General features: G+C 48.7%; 1 protein-coding gene across 1 annotated transcript in view; it reads right to left on the bottom strand.

Annotated features, from left to right (window-relative positions):
• The window catches only part of SLCO2A1 (solute carrier organic anion transporter family member 2A1), a 90,583-nt gene that overhangs the window by 33,062 nt on the left and 34,610 nt on the right, over positions 1-22,911 (bottom strand). The window contains exons 2-3 of the mRNA XM_055569648.1: positions 11,281-11,418; positions 6,361-6,523 (exon numbers count right to left, since the gene is read on the bottom strand). Coding sequence (XP_055425623.1) covers positions 6,361-6,523; positions 11,281-11,418 — 301 coding nt within the window. The remainder of the gene's footprint in view (positions 1-6,360; positions 6,524-11,280; positions 11,419-22,911) is intronic.

Genomic DNA, 22,911 nt, shown 5'->3' with positions numbered 1-22,911 from the left:
CTCAGGGGCCTGAGGCTCCTGTCCCCAGGCCTTCCCACCACCCTCCTGCCACTTTTGATGAACAAGCGTGGGTGAGGAGCTGGCAACTTCACAAATAGAGGACTAGAAAACAACTCTTCCCTTTCTTTTCTTGACCGCTCCAAAAATACCATCGACTCCCCCGACCTCACAGTTCCCACAGGAAACCCCCTCCCGTGTACATCCATTGTCTGCGAGGAGCTGACTTCCCTCTGGTCTTGGCTCAGGACCTCTCCCAGGTTACACCTACTCCTCCCAGACACTGGTTTCCGAAGACACTTCTTCTGTCTCCTGGGGGAAATGGTCTCCTGTTGGCCTGTCTCCCACCTATCCCAACTTCTCCACGCATTCCAGAAGTGGTCTTAGAGGCTTTGGCTCGGTGGCTAGTCTTTTCTCTAAAGGCGCCAGGCATATTTCCGGACCCCACTGACATTTAGAAAATCTAAACACTCAAAAACGTCTGCATGGCCTTTTTAGAATTAGCAATTAGTTGTTAAAGGTCTCTGCGATTCCCACAATGGCTCCATCTCTAATTTGTTTTTCCTAAAACACTTTTCATTTCCCATGTCCATTTCTGGAGCAGCTCTGCTCCAAAGGGAAAGAATCAGCAGGCAACACATGATACCAGGTCCAGGGGTCACTGCTGATGAGTAAGAGATTTCAAATACCACATCAAGGGCAGGCAAAGAGAAGTGTGCTGAACAGCTACTGTGGGCCAAGCACTTTATCTACACAATTTAATTTTACTTTTGCCCTTAGAACATGCTGAAAAGTGGAGAAATTATTGTTCCCACTTTACAGATTAAGAAACTGAGGCTCAGAAAGGTGAACAGCAGCTTGCTTGAGGAGACTTAGCACCTACATGGCTTAGCTGGGATTTGAAAGTCTCTGTTCTCTCTCCCCATTACCAGGTACCTCCAACTTAAGGGTCTAGGAACGGATCAGAACAGCAGCCTAAGCTTCAGGAAAGAGAAATCCTGTGGCCTCACATGTGAAGGTGTGGCAAGGATATGCCCAGGAGGGGCCGTGCTCCAGCTAGAGCAGAGGATGGATGGACGGTGAGGACCAGGGAGAAGCTGCAGTCAGATACCCTAAGGGTGCCCAGCCTGTTGGCCAGGAGCTATCAGACACTCCAAAGGAAGCAGGCGCTTCCTCATTTGGAACCCTAGTTTACCCAGCATAATACATGTATTGTCCCCACCACTGCTGGTTATAAAGGCCACCACTGAATGGTTGCTGCACGTGCCAGCCACTGGGCTAAACTTAGAGCACACATCCTTCAGTCCTTGCAGCCGGGCAAGGGAGGCTCCATTTTATACAGGGAGGTGCTGAGACAGCTGCAAAGGAAGTGGCCCAAGGCCACGCTGTTAAGGGGTCTCAAAGCCCAGCTTCGGACGTAGGGCTGTCCAGATGCATGTCACCCTTCAGGGTGGTGCATTTAATGAAATTCATTTGTTGTTGATGTCTTGCATAGTTCAAAACTGAAGTTCCCATAGGAATACATTTGAAGAATCATACTTCAAATTTTTCCCATGAAGTGAAACTTTATAAATATTTTTGTTTGCACATATTAGCATAGTACATGCCCTCGCTGCACTGGCACCCATAGCCTCAGCTAGGTCCCACAGTGTGGCTCCTGGGCCAAAGTCCTCCTTAGCCCGAGCGCCTGGCAACATGAAGATGCCCTGAAGGTAGCCCAGCCCTGCGCCCTTCCAGCCGCTGCTCTGATCCCAGCCAGCATGAGGGGGACTATGTTCTATTGTTGCAAATAGAATCGACACAAACAAAGACACAAGGACCTCACTCTCTTGGCCAGCAGTTCCTTCCTGCAGGCTGAGAGGCAAGTCTTGTTCTTTCCTCTCTCCCTGGAGGTGGGCTAAAAGCTGGAGTGTTTGCCTAGGAGCAGGGAAGATGGTGGTGGAAAGGACCCAAGCCACCCAACCATCCCTAACAAGGGGCAGAGGGGTTGCTTTCAGAGCCCCACCCGTCTCCACCCACCCTCTTTGGTGGCTGCTCTGTGAGGAGCCAATGCCCTTGGTATGTGGCCCAGGCTAGGGGAGGCTGGGGGAGCCCATCCTAGGCTAGGCAAGCCACCATGTGGCGCCTGGCAGGATGCCCTCCCCACAGCCTGGCCCCAGCATCTGGGGCTCCCCTGCTGATTTCATTATCCCACTCTTCTTGCTGATGGGGAAGAGCTGGGACCTTGCATTGGAGTGGGCGTGGCACAAGGCTTTCTGAAGTGGCCAGCAAATCCTGACTCTCCTTCAGAGCTGGCCTCGGATCCTTTGTCTAGATCAAGGAGAGGGAAAGAGCTTAGACCCCTAGGCTTGGGTCTGTCTTCCTCTTGGGCCTACCTGAAGCAAGACTCAGGCTTAAACAGTCCAAACAGATCCAAGGCTACAATGAATGTATAAGAAACAATTAGTTCACTGGGGACTACCATGGAGGTGGGGAAAAGAGTCCCACGGCCAGGACTCAACTAACATTTCATCATTAGACGTGGCTGTTCCTGATTCATGTTTTTCCCATTCCAGCTCTCTACCTCCCCACTGCAGGTCTCACAGCCTACCTCCCCACTGTAGGTCTCACAATCTACAAGGGATTCCCTCCTGGCATGGAGAGTGATTCATCTCTTGGACCCAATCTGCACATATGACTAACAATAAGCCTGGTATTTAAGCAAACAGCAGTTATCCCTTCAGTGCACCCCTCGGTGGCCCATCTATCCTCAGACATCCTCAATTCCAATACAGTGGACCAAGGATGAGCACTTAGGGACTGGCCTCTCACTGGCTGCTCCTCACAAAACCATTGCCACGTACCACATCCCTTAAAACAAGTGCAAATTTATCCTAAGCCAGTACGTTATCACACAGTTAGCTCCAAAGCAGTGGCATTCCCAGGATACCAAGTAAATGCAAATATAAAGCCACTCTTGGGGCAATTCCTACCTCAACCACAAAAAATGTCCACAGTGGGAAGAATTCCCACTATCAGTGACCCCGCCGTCAAACATTACATAACAGAAAGGAAACACTCCACCATGAACAAGAACAAGCAGACACAGAATGTGGGAGGATTAGCATTCTAAAAATCTGTGCTAATAAAACAATCTGAAAGGGATTATAAAAATAAATACATTTAAAATAACTGATGAAACAAAAATGAAAATAGAAATCATAAGGGATTATCAAGAAACCATGAAAACAGGGCAGGTAATTTGGAAAACTATTTGAAAGTTATACTAGAGAATGTACTTCAGGAAAAACAAAGTTAAATCAATAAGGGTGGGTGAAGTGCAAGAAGCAATGGTGAGCAAAGAAACCAGTAAGCTTGTGGGTAAGTAGAAATAACTACTGAATTATTTATAAATAACAACTATAGTAATAATGACCACTGGGAGCAAGTTAAAGACAGGCAAAACTAAAATATTAGTCAACAATAACATGGAAGATGGCAGAAGATGGTGGGCATCCAAACATTACAGGATCCTTATTTTGTTGTGTTGGAGAATAGATATATTCATCAGATGTTTTTGTTGTTCGGTTCCTAAGTCAAGTCCGACTCTTTTCGACTGCATGGACTGTAGCCCATCAGGTTTCTCTGTCCATGGGGTTTTCCAGGCAAGAACACTGGAGTGGGTGGCCATTTCCTTCTCCAGGAGATCTTCTTGACTCAAGGATCAAACTCATGTGTCCTGCCTTGGCAGGCAGATTCTTTACCACTGACCAACCTGGAAAGCTCACTCATCAGCTGTAGAGTTTGCTAAATCATGGTTCGTTGTTAAAATGTAAGGGTAACAGTGATGCACTTAATATGCCAGAAAATTTGGAAAACTCAGCAGTGGCCACAGGACTGGAAAAGGTCAGTTTTCATTCCAATCCCAAAGAAAGGCAATGCCAAAGAATGCTCAAACTACTGCACAATTGCACTCATCTCACATGCTACTAAAGTAATGCTCAAAATTCTCCAAGCCAGGCTTTAGCAATACATGAACCGTGAACTTCCAGATGTTCAAGCTGGTTTTAGAAAAGGCAGAGGAACCAGAGATCAAATTGTCAACATCTGCTAGATCATTGAAAAAGCAAGAGAGTTCCAGAAAAACATCTCTTTCTGCTTTATTGACTATGCCAAAGCCTTTGACTGTGTGGATCACAATAAACTGTGGAGAATGCTCAAAGAGATGGGCATACCAGACCACTTGACCTGCCTCTTGAGAAACCTATATGCAGGTCAGGAAGCAACAGTTAGAACTGGACATGGAGCAACAGACTGGTTCCAAATAGGAAAAGGAGTACGTCAAGGCTGTATATTGTCATCCTGCTTATTTAACTTATATGCAGAGTACATCATGAGAAACCATGGGCTGGAAGAAGCACAAGCTGGAATCAAGATTGCCGGGAGAAATATCAATAACCTCAGATATGCAGATGACACCACCCTTATGGCAGAAAGTGAAGAGGAACTAAAAAGCCTCTTGATGAAAGTGAAAGAGGAGAGTGAAAAAATTGGCTTAAAGCTCAACATTCAGAAAACTAAGATCATGGCATCTGGTCCCATCACTTCATGGGAAATAGATGGGGAAACAGTGGAAACAGTGTCAGACTTTATTTTTCTGGGCTCCAAAATCACTGCAGATGGTGACTGCAGCCATGAAATTAAAAGACGCTTACTCCTTGGAAGGAAAGTTATGACCAACCTAGATAGCATATTCAAAAGCAGAGACATTGCTTTGCCAAGAAAGGTCTGTCTAGTCAAGGCTATGGTTTTCCCAGTGGTCACGTATGGATGTGAGAGTTGGACTGTGAAGACAGCTGAGCACCGAAGAATTAATGCTTTTGAACTGTGGTGTTGGAGAAGACTCTTGAGAGTCCCTTGGACTGCAAGGAGATCCAACCAGTCCATTCTGAAGGAGACCAGTCCTGGGTGTTCTTTGGAAGGAATGATGCTAAAGCTGAAACTCCAATACTTTGGCCACCTCATGAGAAGAGTTGACTCATTGGAAAAGACTCTGATGCTGGGAGGGATTGGAGGCAGGAGGAGAAGGGGACGACAGAGGATGAGATGGCTGGATGGCATCACTGACTCAATGGATGTGAGTCTGAGTGAACTCCGGGAGTTGGTGATGGACAGGGAGGCCTGGCGTGCTGCAATTCATGGGGTCGCAAAGAGTCGGACACGACTGAGCGACTGAACTGAACTGAACTGAACCGAACAGTGATTCATACTGCGTTCATAGACTGGCAGACTCAGTGTCAACTATCCCCAAAGTGACCTATGAATTTAATACAAGTCTAATCAAACTTCCAGGAGTTTTTTTTTTTTTTAACATATAGACAAGCCGATTATAAAATTTACATGGAATGACAAATGAATAAGAATAGATGAAGCAATTCTGAAAAAGAATAGTGTTGGAGGAATCACACTACCCAGCTTTCAGACTTCTTTGTAAAGCTATAGTAATCAAGAGTGTGGCAGTGACAAAGGAATAGACACACAGACTGATGGAACAGAAGACAAAGTCTAGAAATAGACCCTTACAAATATGTCCAACTGAGGGCTTCCCTGGTGGCCCAGTGGTAAAGAATCTGCCTGCCAGTGCAGGAGACAAGAGTCTGAACCCTCGTCCGGGAAGATCCCGCATGCCATGGAACAACTAAGCCCACGCACCACAACTATTAAGCCTGCGCTCTAGAGCTTGGAAGCCGCAACTGCTGAGCCTCCATGCCACAGCTACTGAAGCCTGCACACCCTAGAGCCTATGCTCTGCAACAAGAAAAGCTACCGCAATGAGAAGCCTGCACACCACAACTAAAGAGTAGCCCCCGCTGCTGACTGCAACTAGAGAAAGCCCATGCAACAAGGAAGACCCAGCACAGAGAAAAATAAATTAAAAATGTGTCTCTTATTTTATTAAAAAAAAATGTCCAACTGATTTTTTATAGTGATGCGAAAAATATTTAATGGAGAAAGAGAGTCTTTTTGACAAATGATGCTTAAAGGATTTAACATCCATATGCAAAAAGAAAAAGAACCTTACAAAAAACTAACTCAAAATGTAAATGTGAAACTATGAAACTTATAAAAACACAGGGTAGAAGTTTTTCCTGACTGGAATGTAGCAAAAAATTCTTAAATGTGTACCAAAAGCACAGAAGGATTGAGGGGGTGTCTCACAAAGTTGGCAGGGGGGCTTCTGGGCAATGGATACCACTCTGAGCTATGCTGGCCTATCCCACCCGAAAGTTTCCTTGGCTTTCCTCCCCAGAGTGTATCTGACAGTCAAAACACACAGAACTATGTACCCTCATTCCCTTGAAGCAGTAATGGGAGGCCACTTACCCATGATGGTCTTGGTGTATTGGTAAGGCTCTGAGAGGAAGTGTGGGAGGGTGAGGACAAAGGCCCCCAAAGCTAGCAGAAGACCCCCAATGCCAATCAGCCTTGGACGGTGCACCCGGCTGCCAAAGTAGCTGACGAAGATGATGAGGACAGCGTTGCTGATCTGCAGAGAGAGCAGAGGAGCCAAGTGAGACCACAGGCTATGTCCTCACCCACCCATAGTGGACCTGACCATCAAAAAAGAGAGGCAAGAAGCTGCCTGGTGTGACCTAAGGGCTCAAGCAGAGCTCCTTTTCCCTGTTGTCAGAAACCCTTCCCAGCCTTAGCCTTCTAGGCCAGACCAAAGGAAGTATCTAGAGACCACGGGAAGTTCAACCATCTTAGGGCCAAACCTTTTGGGGCCAAATTCAAGAAAGCCTCCTATTCTGGCTGGCTCCTAGAAACAGTGCATGTTCTCTAACTAAAGGCCCTAAGGACTCTGATTTCATAGTCAGAATAACCACCAAGCAACATGGACTATCTCATTTCAGCATGCAGCAAGACATTTTGCAGATGGCACAATTGGGACTCGGTATATTAAGTAACTTGCTGTGTCCATGAGGTCAGGAAGTGGCTCAAACCAGGACGACCTGAGTTTAAAGTGCCCTGTCTTAACTGCACTGGTTTATTGCCCCTTGCAGAAGTGGGTTTCTGCCCCAGAAGCTCTGCTTCTAATCAGCCCTGGATCTCCCTGGGTTGGTTTCCACTTCTGTGAATAAGGGATGAGGATTAAAGCGCCCCAAGTCCCTTCCCAACTGGAAACACCAGTAACTCAAGCTGGTGCTCCCTGGAAGGTGTGCTCTCTGAGCCCCACCAAAGAGGGGAATCAAAGGCCCCAGCCTGGGGAGCAGGCTCCTCAGTGGTAAAAGAGGGGCTGGCAGATCTTCTGACCTTGACTCCAAGATGGTCATCTACCCCAGAAAGTAGGTTCGCCTGAGCCAGAGGAGCCCTGGATGTCAGCATGTGTAGCACCCGCCCTGTCCATGCCACAGTCTCCTTCTGGCTATTAAAGCAGGTGCCCCTGTCTCAGGAAATAGGGGCCAGAGGCTTGGTAGGTGACTCTTCCCATGATCATCAGTGACCTCCTCATTGCCAAGCCCACTGGCTAATCTTCTTCTCACTTGATCTCTCAGCACCTTTTGATTCAGTTGACCACTGCTCTCTTCCTAAAACCCTCCTTTCACTGAGTTTCCCTGACACCACCATCTCCTAGTTGCTGCCCCTGGCTGCTCCTTCTCAGTCTCCTTGGCTGGTTCCTTCTTGCCTCTCTGATGTCTCAACTCTCAGAGCTCAGTCTCCGCACCTCAGCTCTTGTCTTGGGAGCTCAGCCAGCCCACAGCTTTCCGTGTTCTGTATGTGCTTCTAACCCCCATGAGGGGATTAGAAGCACATTTCTATAAGTAAATGTCACACTTATCATTAGAATGATATGTGAGCAGAGGTTTTTTTTTCTGTCTGTTCATTCCTGTCTCCCCAGCACCTAGAATGGTATTTGACACACAGTTGGTGCTCATGAAAGGTTTGTTGAATAAATGAATGCATGATGGAGTAAATGGTAGGCTTTTTCAAGAAGAGGAAGGATTACCCAGGAGACCCCTCCTGTGTGGCCAAGAAAAAGAATGGTTTATGACACACAGAGAAAGGGAATATGAAGGTGGGTGAGGAGGCCTAGCCTGACTCAGAAGTTGCGCCAGTTCCTGGCCAGATGTGGTTCTAGGACATTCTGTAACCAGTACCTGGAAACAAAGCTTTGTTATGCTTCTTAGATTTTATTCCCTTCTTGTTTCCCTATCATTTTGCAGGAAGTAATTGTAAATGTCAGACCATATCAGCTAAGCTAACTGAGGCTGACTTGCAAGGTTTTGGAGAAGAATGGGGGAGGGCCCCAAAGGGAGGCTCAGGAAGGACTGGGGGGTGCCCAGCCCTAAGCACTGGGAGCAGACTTGGCTGGCTTCTTGGAGGGACCTGGGCCTCTATGGCTCTTATGACTGGGTTAAGCCCTTGGTTCCCAATCTTCCCTTCAGCAGTGGAGCTTCTTTGAAAAAAATTACTTTCCTTAATACAAAAACAAAAGAAGCAGCAGCAGCAATTCTAGCTGAGGAGAGGAGGGGCTCTGCAGCCCAGGCCACATCCCTCAGCCCTGACCTGGCCCCAGACAGCCCTGTGGGCTTCTTGTCAGAGCATTTGTAACACATCCCTGCCCATTAATGTCTCAGAACAAAGGGACCCAGGGCAAACCACAGCGGGCATTAAGGGCTACTGTAGGTGAAGCTGGTGCTTCACTGGCAGATGCTGACACCTTCCCTGCCAACAAGCCCCTCCTCCTGCTGCCGGCCTGGTCCGACCAACCCTGTCTCCCCTTCCCCTCACCGCTGGGCCCCACTGGCTTGGAGTCTGGCCTGCAGCATGCAGGCTCCCACCTCTGGAAGCTGGCTGCACACTCTAGGCGATCAGATGGGTTTGCCTTCCCCTCCACCAGGCCTTTTCTTTCTCACACCCCTCATGCTTCTGATGGGCAGCTGCCTTTTGGTCTGTGGTGCCTCCAATCCCCCTGTGGCTCAGCTGGTAAAGAATCTGCCTGCAATATGGGAGACCTGGGTTCAATCCCTGGGTTGGGAAGATCCCCTGGAGAAGGGAAAGGCTACCCACTCCAGTATTCTGGCCTGGAGAATTCCATGGACTATGTAGTCCATGATGTTGCAAAGAGTCAGACACAGCTAAGCAACTTTCACTTCACTTAGCCTTCAATCCTGGTAGCTCAAGCAGCTACCATATCCTGTCTTTTCTTCTTTTGCAGGATCACCAAGGCCCTCTTCTCCCCCAGCTGCTGAAGCCAGGCTTAGTGAAGGCCTCCTAGCCATGTGACTTCAGGATGCACCGTCTTCTACCTCAGGTGTCTCCCAGGCTCCTCTCCAGAGGGTTCATCTTCACTGACTATACACCCAGCCCTGACTCTGTTCAAGAAGCCAGGCCAGTTCCTTGCTGCCCACCCCAATAGCTGGGAGCCTCAAGCTTGACCATGAAGCTCCGTCTAATTTGGTTGCCCTCTGCTCTCCCAGTAAGACCCCCACTTTCCTAGTCTGTTTTTAAATGCTGGGGTCAGAATCAATAGGATTGGGACTTCCCTGATGGTCCAGTGGCTAAGACTCCATATACTCCTAGCGCAGGGGGCCTGGGTTTGATCCCTGATCAGGGAACTAGATTCCACATGCCACAGCTAAAGATCCCTCATGCCGCAATGAAGATCAAAGGTTCCATATGACACAACTAAGATACGGTGCAGCCAAATAAGTAAATAATAAATTTTTCAAAAAATTAAAAAAAAAGAATCAATGGGATTGTTGAAGACCCTTTGGCTGAGTTCCTATCCTACCTACTCCACACATTCACCCATTCACTTCCCTTCAACACACACAGATACACATCCAGACACACACAGATACACAAGTACACACAGACAGATACACAAATATACTCACAGATCACAGACACACACAGTCATACACACAGACACACACAAAGACTCAGACACATGTAGAAACAGATATACACACAGAGAGATGCACATTTTCATACAAAGCACACACACAGGATTGTAGGTTCAAGGAATTAACTTCCTTATATTTGCTTCGAACTATGCCCATAGGGATATCTAAAACCTGATTGTTGAAAAACTCATCTGAGTTTGGGAAAGAGAAATTAGACATCCAGAAAACAGTGAAAATATCACGTGGGCCTGGGAGCTCAGAGGAGGATCTGAGGCCCATGAGGCCAGCAGGCATGACTGATGGGTCCCAGGGCTGCACGTGTGCAAGGGTGTGCCCACCACAGTGGAGGAAGTCCAGGGAGACAGAGCATGCATGTCAAGAGAGGCAGCAGTAGAGATTCCAGCAGTGTGTCTGGGGACTAGCTTTTGAGCAGAGCAGGGCAGGTGGACAAAGGGCAGAGCGGGGGTTGTAGAAGAGGGGCTTTGGGGATCAGAGGGAGGTCTGGGGTGGTGGCCGTCAGACAGACCTGGGCTCTGATCTGGTGTGGCCGCCAGGATCGGGTAGGCTTTCTGCCTAAAAGACATGACCTCTATGAAGACAGTCCTCCTGTGAGGACTGCAGGGGGATCTGCCCTGGCATGGTGGGGAGGGTTCCTGGGGGGCACTCCTGTGAGGGCCTGGGGGGGCACAGGACTGAAGGGTAAAGGGGCACTTCCAGCGGGAAGCTGGCTGGGGGATGAGCTGGCCGGAAGGTGGTGGTTAGGGGCCGCTGGGAGACCTCCCGCCTTCTTTTCAGCTCATCTCAGAAGCTGCCCATGAGAGCCCCTGCATCGGCCTGAATTTCACTAAGTCAACAGAAGACCTAACTGCACTTGGGCTCCTGGGAGGGGAAGGCTGTGGCCTCCACCCCAGAACAGTGGGCCTCATGGAAAGGAAAGACAGGAAGTCATAGACCTGTGACCCCGTCTGGGAGTCAAGGCCATTGAGTTGGCCTCCGAGAGCTGCTCCCCATCTGCATGCCTGCGGCTCATCTTCCTCTGGATGGGGATGGACGGAGGCCACGTAAACTGGTAGGTGGTCACAGAACTCAACCAGAGGCACAGAGTTTGGAGGCGGCAGGCCTGCACACCTCAGGCAAGCCGCTGACCTTGTTGAACCCCGGTGCCCTCACCTGTTGGAGGAGGTGCAGAGCACCCACTCGCAGGGGAGTGGTGAGGAGGTCAGGTAACTCTGGAGGCTCTCAGCTCAGTGCTTTGTGCCAGGGGAAGTGTATCTGGCTGTCTCCATCCCCCGCGTGCCCCCTGCCCCGATCTGCTCCTGCAGAGCCCCCTGCTGGGTCCCGTGAGCACGGTGATGCTCAGGTGGGTTCCGATGGACTCGAGCATCCTGCTTACCTCATTCAAGCTGGAGATGAAGCCTGATGAAGAACTGGAGAGGCCAAACCGCTTCTCGATGGTGGTAAGGCTGCTCCTGAAGTAGGCACTATACAGGAGCTGGCAGAGCTGCAGGAGGCCATGGCACAGCACGAACACCTGGGAGGAGACTGGGCAGTGAGGCTGCTGGACAGTGAGCCCTGCTGCCCACTTCTGCTCTCCCCTCTGGGGCACAGAGGCCCAACAGCCTGACCCATTCCCTCCCTTGTTCATTGGGAACACGTTCTCCATCAGGTGGTCCCAGGGTGAAATGCCGTCATCCTCAGACCCGTTTCACCTCTGACCTTGGCCAAGGCATGGCAGTCATTCCCATCATTTCAGCCATTCTTGTCACACAGCAGGAAAACCGCAGGGTTGGAGAAGCATCCTTAAAGGTCTGACTGATCAGATTTTTCTCTGATAGCTCTGCCCTTCCTCCTGCGTCCCATGAAGGTTGAGGGTCCCCCTCCCAGCCCATTCATGTCACAAACAAGCAGGGGGGTCACACTGCTCCACACCTCTTGACCGGGCCTCCATTCCCCTTCCCCATCGACACCCATCCCCCCAGACTCCCTTCTCATACCCCAGTGAGGCTGCAGGTGGGCTCTCACCCAGGCCGTTTCAGTGAACACACCATCCCAGCTTGCTACCACCTCTTCTTATACGAGGTGTTTGTGCCGATGCTGGCTCCTCCTCTGGATGAAGATAAAGGCCTGGGAAAGGCGTCCCACCCTGTCCCATAGGTCCTGTGGGTGTGAGTAAATGTGACAAGCAAATGTGCTTTCCGTGGTTGACCAGGGCAGATACACAGTGGCAAGGGTGGAGAGGGATCGTGGCATCTGGAGTTGGCTGCACGCTCAGTGCTCCTGGGTTCTTGGCTGTTGGGCTGAGAGCAGGCTTGGCTCCCCAAACCCCCTGGAGGTGCCCCTTCTGAGGACAGCACTTTTCCTTCAGGGAAGGGCGGGGTGCCAGTCTGTCTCCTAGTCTGCCAAAGCTCTTCCCTCACTGGAAGGGCTGGCATCTCAGGAAAGCAACAGGGATCCACCCTCATTTCTATTTCCTTGTTAAGCCAAGCCAGCCATCCACAGGGGCCCCACTCTAGGCCTTGGGGTCAGAACTGACGTCTCCTCTCCAACCTGTCAACGTAAAGCCTCTGGAAGCCCAGGGTGCAGCCCAAGCTGCTTGCTCACACATCCAAATCAAGGTGGCCAACACACCACAAAACCAGACGCTTGTCCAAGAACTGCCACTCCCCTCCTGAGTCTGCTGTCTTTTCAACCCATCTCAGAAGCTGCCTGTGTCGGCCTGAATTTCACTAAGTCAAGGGAAGATCTAACTGTACCTGGGCTCCCGGGAGGGGGAGGCTGTGGCCTCCACCCCAGAACAGTGGGCCTCGTGGAATTTACACTGTCCCTCAGTGATGCAAACCAAAGTTAGAGGGAAGAAGGATGGGCTGAGAGGTGAGAAGCCAGGATCAGCTAGGAGACACTGAAGCCAGGGAGAGAGGGCAGAAGCAGTGTTGGTGGGTCAGCTGGTAAAGAATCTGCCTGCAATGCGGAAGAGCTGGGTTCAGTCCCTGGGTTGGGAAGATCTCCTGGAGGAGGGCATGGCAACCCACTCCAGTATTCTTGCCTAGAGAACTCCCATGGACAGAGGAGCCTGGTGGGCTACAGTCCATGGGGTTGCAGAGTCAGACATAACTGAGGGACGAAGCACACACAATCTCTACTTGGTTCCCTAGCAGTCTGAGGAGAGAAAGGTGAGGATGGTGGGGAAAAAAATCTGTCTCAGATCTTTTCCTGAAAGATACGTCTTTGCTCTTTCCAGTAAATACAAAAATCCCTTCAGGCACGACGTGGAAGACTCCACCTAGAGCTAGAGGGCGCCTTTCTCACCCCAGCAGAGCCTACTGCACTGCCAGCTTTCACTCACTGCAGCCCTGTCGGGTTGGGGTCCCTTACAGGCGCCCCAGCGGAATTGCTGGTGTATATCTGAGACCCCAGGTTCCAGTGGACTCAGCAGATGAAGAGGAATGAGATCTGTGGCTTCAGGGGAAGGAAAGGTGGGTGGAAGTAAAGAGACTGCCGAGTAAAGAGACTGAAGTGAGTAGAAGGTTTCAGTGGATTTCTGTCCAGAGCTGCTCAAGGTCACAGCCATCTGCCTCATGGGTGACAGAAGGAAGCCTGTCCACTCACCAACCCTGCCTCCTCAGGGAGGCTCAGCTCTGCTTCTTTTCGTGTACTGGGATTTTCCACATTTTGTGATAAAGGCACTCTAGAAAATGATCCAGTCTCTCTTACAAATGGGGAAATAGAAGTTCAGAGAGGGAGAGAGGCTGGAAATCCTAGCGCCTCAGAGCTGGTGAGACCAAGGGTTCACGAGGGCAGGAACCTGCCATGGCTACTCCGTTGTGTGAGAGGCAGGCCCAGAACCGGGCATGCCAGGCACCTGGAGAGCCTGGCACTAAGCCCACAGCACCTGCTACATCCAGGATACAGGCAATTTAGTCTTGGATGCCTTACCAGATTGTCTTCTTCTGATTACCCCCTGAAGGTTAATGCCTCCCAATCTGCCCCGCTCAAATTGTCTGTAGTCACCGCCCCTGGACACGGTGCCCTTTCTGTGCATGTGCACTGGAAACCCCATTTGTGGTGCACACATCTCAGACTATGCTCCAGAATGTCCCCCAGGGATTTTACACTCAAGGGCATCACACGTTGTGCTGGACATGTCCATACGGACATTCTCAAACCCCTCCCCCAGACTAATCGCTTCCTAAATAGGATCCAATGTCCTCCCCCCAGAAACCTCTCCAGTTTTTCCTTCATTGCCCATCACGTTCGCTCAGTGCCCTAAGCCAGAAACCGGAAATCCTGGATGCACGGTCCTCACCTCTGACATTTGGTGCCACTGTGATTTCATCTGGTGCCTCTTGCATTTGACCTGCCCTCACCTCCAGATTATGTCTGGCTTCAGGCCCTCCCTCTCTTATCTCCTCCAGATTCCTTCAACAGTCTATCACAGATCTCCTGTCTGCCGCCTTCCAGTCTTCCATCTCATCACTCCAGGAAGAGCTTTATCAAACAGCAATGTGAGCCAGTTACACCCAGATTAATACCTCTCACTGGCTTCCCACTTTTCACAAGATGAAAACCAATGCCCTTTGGAGAGTCATCCACGATGCTATGGGTCCTGGACTCTGACTGCCTCTTTTCCCTAGTCTGCTGGGTGGATCATGTTTTACAAAGATGGCTACACCAATGTCTCCTGTCCCACATACACCCCTTATAATGTGACAATCACATTCATCCATCAAGAAGTGGGATCTGTGTTCTCTTCCTTTCAATATGGGTCAATCTTACCTATTTGCTTCTGAAAAAGAGAAGGAAGCAGAAGTGAGGCTCTGTGACCTCTGTGGCTAAGTCTTGACAGTTAATAGTGAATCCCCCAGCTCATGGGAACTTAGACTCCAGACATCACATTATAAGGAAGCCCCTCTTCCCTACTCATGGGGGAATCCACATGGTGATGTTCCAGCCAATAAATCCAGTTAAAGTTTCAGCCTGTAGCCAGCTTAGGATTCCAGCCTTCAATGACAGGTGAGCTATGCCCACCAAGCCTTCCACAGAGGGCAGATCCATGAGCAAACTAAATGCTGCCTTTGTTTTAAGCACTAAGTTTAGGGCTGCTTTGTTATGTAGCACTAGAGCTAGAACCTCTTGTCCTTCAAACTTCATCAAGGTCACACACTACCCCACAGCGCACACTCACTGTCTGCATCTCTGCTCAGTCTTCACAAAAATCATCTTTCCCATCTCTGTCTGGATAACCCTTCAATGCTTCCCTTGCCCAGCACAGGGCTCAGCTATGTGTCCAGTTCAAAGTAGCTTCCAAAAGTCCTGGCACCTGATGCTGACTTCTGCGCAAAGGCTTCCGGATGGCTTGGCATGTGACTGGCATTCAGGGTGGCATCCAGCAGAGGGCTGAGGGCTGTCAGAGCAGCCTGGGAGAGACACTGAGGGCTGGGCCAATGTCCAAGGCAGTGGGGAGGCAGGGAGTGGCAGCTTAGAGGCTCCTGCAGAGGTTAAATTGACAAGGCTCTTGTTCTTGATTTGAGGTGGAAGAAAAGGGGCAGAGTTTCCAGCCTGAGGGCCAGGAAGGGGTCAAGGCTGTGCGTGAGATGGGGGCCCAGGAGGAGGTGCAGATGGAGAGAGAGGACAGGAGTTCAGGTTTGGAACACCCAAGTTACTGCATATAAAGTTCAAAAATACCAGTCTCCTTCTAAGCAAATCGGTAATGAATTAACAGGACTGATTGATCTCTACTCGAGCAGCTGATTGGTGGCTCACACGGTAAAGAATCTGCCTGCAATGCGGAAAAACTGGGTTCAGTTCCTGGGTTAGGAAGGTCCCCTGGAAGAGGGCATGGCAACCCACTCCAGTATTCTTGCCTGGCGAACCCCCATGGACAGAGGAGCCTGGTGGGCTACAGTCCATGGGGTTGCAGAGTCGGACATAACTGAGGGACGAAGCACACACAATCTCTACTTGGTTCCCTAGCAGTCTGAGGAGAGAAAGGTGAGGATGGTGGGGAAAAAAATCTGTCTCAGATCTTTTCCTGAAAGATACGTCTTTGCTCTTTCCAGTAAATACAAAAATCCCTTCAGACATGACGTGGAAGACTCCACCTAGAGCTAGAGGGCGCCTTTCTCACCTCACACCCCAGCAGAGCCTACTGCACTGCCAGCTTTCACTCACTGCAGCCCTGTCGGGTTGGGGTCCCTTACAGGCGGCCCAGTGGAAGTGCTGGTGTGTACCTGAGACCCCAGGTTCCAGTGGACTCAGCAGATGAAGAGGAATGAGATCTGTGGCTTCAGGGGAAGGAAAGGTGGGGAGAAGATGCTGGGTAAAGAGATAGAAGTGGAGAGAAGATTCCAGTAGATTTCTGTCCAGAGCTGCTCAAGGTCACCACAGCCATCTGGTTTCACTACTGAGCTTACATGGACAGGACTCAGGCTACTGGAAGTTATCAAGTGCCTGCTCCATGGCCTGGAGAAGGCAATGGCACCCCACTCCAGTACTCTTGCCTGGAAAATCCCATGGACAGAGGAGCCCCTTAGGCTGCAGTCCCTGGGGTCGTGAAGAGTTGGACGCGACTGGGCAACTTCACTTTCACTTTTCACTTTCATGCATTGGAGAAGGAAATGGCAACCCACTCCAGTGTTCTTGGTTGGAGAATCCCAGGGATGGAGGAGCCTGGTGGGCTGCCATCTATGGGGTCGCACAGAGTCGAACACAACTGAAGCAACTTAGCAGCAGCAGCAGCAGCTCCATGGCCAGTATAGTATGGAGCAGCAAACACTTGACACCATGCAGGGCAGATAGAAATCCATCCCTTGTGAGACTGTGGGGCTTATGAGCATAAGGAGACAGACTGGTGGGAGAAGGAAAGCTTTGCTCATTGGGTTGCAACACATCCTCCACCACCATTTAGACAACATGGTGTCGTGGGATTTGATAGTTGGGGTTTGGGACTCAAACAAGCCAAAGCTCACATCCTGACTCTGTAATGAATGGTGTGACCTCTGACTATGTATTTGATCCTCTGACAACAGGTTTCCCACTAGCAAACAGGAGCTTTGACAATACCTGTTCCTGCTGTCTTGGGAGGTTTGCATAAAAGGGTCTGTGTTTAAAGCCCTCGAGACCCGCTTGACCCACAGCGTGTGCTCCACATTCTGGAGAGATAGCTAATAAGCCCAGGCTCCCACCTCTCACTCCTCCTGCCCAAATAATTGAACCTCTCTGTTGCTTTCCCATCTCCTGAGGCATGAAAACTCTAGGACAGAGTTTCCCACAATGTGTTAGGCAGGTCACCACTTGTTTGAGATGCTCTGAGTTGAAAGGATTCCCAGGAGGAAAAAGTTTGGAAAACTTTGCATGCTACCATACTTCCCCGTGAATGTTCACAGTTCGTATCAGAATATTAAAGTCTCTAAGAAAACCTTCAGTAAAGACTGGCTTTTAGCTTTGTTTTACCCAACTTTCTCCATGGCTTCTTTAGCCGTGTGACCCCCTGTATATATATGAAATGTCTACAGACTCTAGCATTCCAAAGAATATAGTTTATGGAAGGATTCCACATCCCTTTTAAAAGTAGCTAATGGTAGAATCTGGGTCTTGAGATTTCTTCACAAAAGGAAAAGAAAATAAAGATCTATTACATGGCTGTATTATCTTTTTTAGAACAGCCCACCAGCATTTTCTGTCTCCTCACTCCACTTTTTTTTTCCTTTTTATAGCGTTATTACTTCCTAGGAGAGTGAAAAAGCTGGTTTAAAACTCAACATTCAAAAACTAAGATCATGCCATCCGGCCCCATCACTTCATGGCAAATAGACAGGGAAACAATGGAAACAGTGACAGGCTTTATTTTCTTGGGCTCCAAAATCACTGCAGATGGTGACTGCAGCCATAAAATTGAAAGACACTTGCTCCTTGGAAGAAAAGCTATGATAAACCTTGAAAGCATATTAAAAAGCAGAGACATTACTTTGCTGACAAAAATCCGTCTAGTCAAAGCTATGGTTTTTCCAGTAGTCATGTATAAATGTGAGAGTTGGACCATAAAAAAGGCTGAGTGCCGAAGAATTGATGCTTTTGAACTGTGGTGTTGGAGAAGACTCTTGAGAGTCCCTTGGATGGCAAGGAGATCAAACCAGTCAATCCTAAAGGAAATCAACCCTGATGTTCATTGGAAGGACTGATGCTGAAGCTGAAGTTCCAATACTTCTGGCCACCTGATGCGAAGAACTGGCTCATTAGAAAAGACCCTGATGCTGGAAAATATTGAAAGCAGGAGAAAAAGGGAACAATAGAGGATGAGATGGTTGGATGGCATCACTGACTCAATGGACATGAGTTTGAGCAAGCTCTGGGAGTTGATGATGGACAGGTAAGCCTGGTGTGCTGCAGTCCATGAGGTCGCAAAGTGTCAGACACGTCTGAGCAACTAAAGTGAACTGAATTGCTTCCTAAAATTACATCACACATTTATCACTTATGGTCATCACCCCCACCAAAATCCAGAGGAATTCACAGAGGAAAAATGATGTGTGCTTTTTAAGATGCCATGTCCTCTTGTCTGGAACAATGCCTAGTCCTTAATTGGGGCTCATTCATTGTCAAGTGAATGAATAGGTCTTTAAATAGTCTAACTGATGAACTCTCTTCCAGAATATATGTCCATCAGAGGAGCCATTTGGGAAGCTGCAGGTTTGTTCCAATGGTCTGTCCTCAATCATTATAAAATTCCCCTTCAGCATTGCTTTTAATCAGTCTAAAGGAACTCATCAATCATTTAAAATCTGTGCACTTTATTATGTAAAGTGAAATGAAGTGTTAGTCACTCAGTCGTGTGTGATTCTTTGTGACATCATGGATTGTAGCCCACTGGGTTCCTCTGTCCATGGAATTCTCCAGGCAGTAATACTGGAGTGGGTTGCCATTCCCTTCTCCACAGGATCTTCTCAATCCAGGGATCAAACCCAGGTCCCCTGCATTGCAGGCAGATTCTTTACCATCTGAGCCACCAAGGAAGCCCTATAATATGTAAACTATACCTCAATAAAGTTGATTTAAGGAAAATTTGACTTCAAAATGATTTGCAACCAGCAAGGTATTCAAAATAATCTTCTGAGGCTTTGAAGGGAATTCCACAAACAGTTTTTTTTTTAAACTATGAGCGTTGGCAGTGTCATTGGAATAAATCTGTTAAAGAGTTCACTTTGAAACCATCAAAATCCAAGTAGATATTTAAATGTGTGTGTGTTAAAACTATACAAGTCTTCAGACACATCTTGTAGAAGGAAGTACGAAGGGAAAGTTAATGCAAGGGAACAACATTCTTGCAGGGTGTGGTGGACGGGAAGCTCTAAAACATCTAACTGTTCACGTTCACAGCTCTATTCTTTTTCCAATCTTAACAAACATGGAGAGGAAATTCAGACAGGAAGGAAGCAGAGAGATTGGAGTGGTCATGAAGATCTTTCTTCTAACAGAGATGACTCTTTTTACCACCTTTGCCAAAGAGCTAAGAATGGCTGAAAGATGCTGAGACACCAAGTGAAGGTTCAGAGTGGGACCCCAGGCCCCAGTCAAATTTCAGAGCTCTATGTAAGTAAATAATCAGACTGTAAGGGTAAACCGTTAGGACAAACAGTGACACCCTTATAGCTCGGGATGAACAAGAAGGGTCAAAGTGCAGCCCAGCCATAGTTTCTTCTGCTATGCATGTTCATGACATTCTTTTCTGAACTAAACAGAGAACTATGATCTGAAGCACCTACTTAGAATTATAGGGACACTAGAAGAATTTCTGAAATGTGGTCCTCACAGGATTACTACCCATCTAATCACTGACTCTGCTGTCAACCAAGTCTGATTTTGTCCACATGCATCCCGATGAAGGCAAAACTCTAGAAAATTCAGCCGATGCCTTAGGGTCACCAGGATGTGATGTCTCTGAGATAGTTTAACACACTTATGGGAACCAGGAGTGGGAAGAAAGCCATTCAGGAGCAGGAGATGGGACTGGACTGGGACACTGGCTGTGACCTGCCAGTTTAGATCAAGGATGTTCCCAGCCTTAAACAGCAGATGTCAGTAGTCTAAATGGAGCTATTTGGAAGGAAGGAGGAAGACTGAGAAGAGTAAAGAAGAGCTCAGGGAAACCTTACTCTGCCCCAGCCCAGCAGTGCAGGCAGAGCTCAGAGGATGGCTGCTCGCAGTTCTCCTAAGTGGGAGAGGAGTCTTAGAGGTGCCACTTGCTTTAGTCCCTCCAACCTGTGTGAGTCAAGATCTGGCCCCAGAATCCTTGTTGTTCCTCCTCACCAGGTTGAAGTGGACTGGGGCAGGGAGGCAGGAACAGCTGGAGGCTCGCACATCTCTTGGGCAGCACCAGAGCTGCCCAGCCATGGTGACAACCCAGCTGGGTTTGAGCCACATTGCCATTCAGAAGCCCCTTTTCATGGTCAGCTGGGATCCCTCCTACTTAATCACAAATCCACTTACATTTACTTTCACTTTTTTTTTAAAAATTTTGAATTCAATGTATCACATGCACATGTTTTTAAAAGAATTGTCATATGGAAGGACTAAGAATGACAAGGCCAGCCCTATGCTCAACTGTAGGCTACCTCAAGTAGTACAGTCCAGGGACATACTCTTTTTAGTGTTTCTGTCGATTACATCCACATATCTCAAAATAATATTCTTGTTTTGCAATTTCTTGATTTATCACTTTTGACTGTGTGCCACGATAGAAGAGGATTTAGCTCACTTATTCAGGTCCCCTCTCTCTCTCTCTTTCCCCCAACTTTTAATAGTTCTATCAGTTTTTATATCCTTATTGGATATAAATACTTCACTTTGTGGCAAGCAAGCCTGGAGCCAGCAGTGGGGCTTACCTTCTGGGTGCCCACCCACACCAGCTGACGATCCCTCAAGGCATGGAGAGAAGCCCAAGGTAAAGGGCTGCGCTGCATTAACCCCTCAGGTCCAGCTCCACTTGTCTGTCGTCTCTGCCTTCTTCCATCCCTGCCCACTCTGAACCTGCAGCTCTTCATGACTGTGTCAAGTTCCAAGTCCAGGGGCTCCCCCACTGTCAGCCCCACACATGCAATTCAGAGTCCACTCTCCTCCACTTTGTCTCATCTATCGATACTTTCCAACCACTCTTCATCTTACTGAAATTTTTGGGATGTTTCATCCACTCATAATTCCTGTACTTTTCTTTTTTCTGTTATTAGTTTTCATAATTTTTTAATTCATTGCTCTTATCCTAACGAGGGTATTAGAGATGAAGGGAGACAAACACATGCTGAGCCTGCCACCTTGAATTATGAACCAAATCCACCTCCTGATGCTAAGTCCAGTAAACAAATTAATAATTCTGTCCTCACTTTTTCAAAGGGGAAAAAAAAGGCATATGTACTTGTCAGGGGCCTAAGTAGTCAAGCCAAGAAGTGTTCCCAGGCTCTTCTCCAAAACCTTCCCTCCCTCACCCCATAGGATACTCGTGCATCCTGACACCTCATTCATTTGACTAGGATTTTCCAAAGTGGTCAGTCTATCTCCAACAGAAGTCACATGGCTGGAGAGTTGTGCTGGCTTAGGGTGTCTCTCCATCTCCACCTAAATATTTCTATTTTTTTTAGTGTCTTTACTCTCATGGCCCATTCTCAGTCCTGGTTGGAAGTTCACCCAATGGATAAGATCTGGGAGGTGAGACTCCAGGCTCAAGAGGTCCTAATGCAATAGGGACAAAGAAGGAAACTCAGAAAAGGTGACTTCCGGCTGTTCCCAATGACCTCAAAGAGGCAGCATCTGAAAGGAAAGGAGGTCTGTGGGTTGACTCCTCTGAGCTGGAGGGGAGAGGGGAATCTTGCCCCTGTCCTGCCAAGAGGGGAAGCAAAGCAAAGATGGGTCCTGGAGTGAAGGCCTCCTTCACCCCATCGGCCTGCTTACCCTCCTGTACCTTCAGCAGGGTGTGACTTTGGATCCAAACCATGGTTCAGTGGCCCCAAAGGGGAATATGTCTTTTAAGAAGTGATTCAGGAGATCAGGTACGTTCCCACGTGGGAAGAATGCCTGAACAAGATAAAGCTCAGAGATTCAAAATAGCCAGCCCAGGGTCCAAGTGGGAAGTAGTCACGGAAGGTACTTGTAGTTGTATCTTTTGTATTATCATAAACTAGACAAAGCCTTTGATAAGACATGGTCCTGGGTGCTCTGGGAAGTATGAAAATCAGAACAATCTAAAAAGAATAACACAGATTCCCCTCACGGCTTCCTTGTTCTCTAAGAGGGCAGTGGCCAGTCTGGAGAGCTGAGACTCTGGTTCTGCCCATCAGGGAGGCCCCTAGGCGTCTCTGCCCAGCACCCTCTCACTAGCTTTTGCTCTCCACACCGTGACCTTACTGTCTGGCAGGTTCTCCTCATGTGACCTCAAAGGGCCATCAGAGGTCTGTGGGAGCTGCTCCCTGGAGGACTGGAGGAGCTTCAGTGGAGGCCGGGAGTCCACCAGATGCCACAGCAAGCCCAGAGGACCACAGCACTTCAGTGGTCTCTCCCATGGGTCACACTGCTTGGTGGGGGTGCGGGGTGGGCCAAGGACCTCTCCAATCCAGGTCACCAAGGAATTGGGTTAGATCAGGATCTTCCAGCCATTTTTTAGTTTAGTCCACTCGCTTAGAAAAAAAAAATCTCACCTAAAGGCCTCTAGGTAAGAGAAAATTGAATAGGACACTGCAAGCCCCAAGCCACATAATTCTGTAGTTTTTGTTGTTATTGTGACTAGGAGAGGCCTTTGATAGGACTGAATCCTGAGGGCCCTTGGATGTACAAAAATCAGCACTATCTATAAAGAAACATGTGGATTTCCGTGGCAGCGGAAGGGACACTGCAGTGATATCAGAAATCTTCAAACACTTTTGGCTGCAGTTGTTTTCCTTTGGCTTTTTCCTGGTGGTGACTGTCTGAAGCTCAGCCCCAGCCACGAGGAAGTCAGATGTCTAGACTCTCCTGGTGGCATTTGTGAAGGAGGATGAAAGAG

Source organism: Bubalus kerabau, chromosome 2 (genome assembly GCF_029407905.1).
Source record: "Bubalus kerabau isolate K-KA32 ecotype Philippines breed swamp buffalo chromosome 2, PCC_UOA_SB_1v2, whole genome shotgun sequence".
Classification (NCBI taxonomy): Eukaryota; Metazoa; Chordata; class Mammalia; order Artiodactyla; family Bovidae; genus Bubalus; species Bubalus kerabau.
The sequence above is the reverse complement of the archived record's forward strand: the minus strand, read 5'-3'. Positions and strand labels throughout refer to the sequence as shown.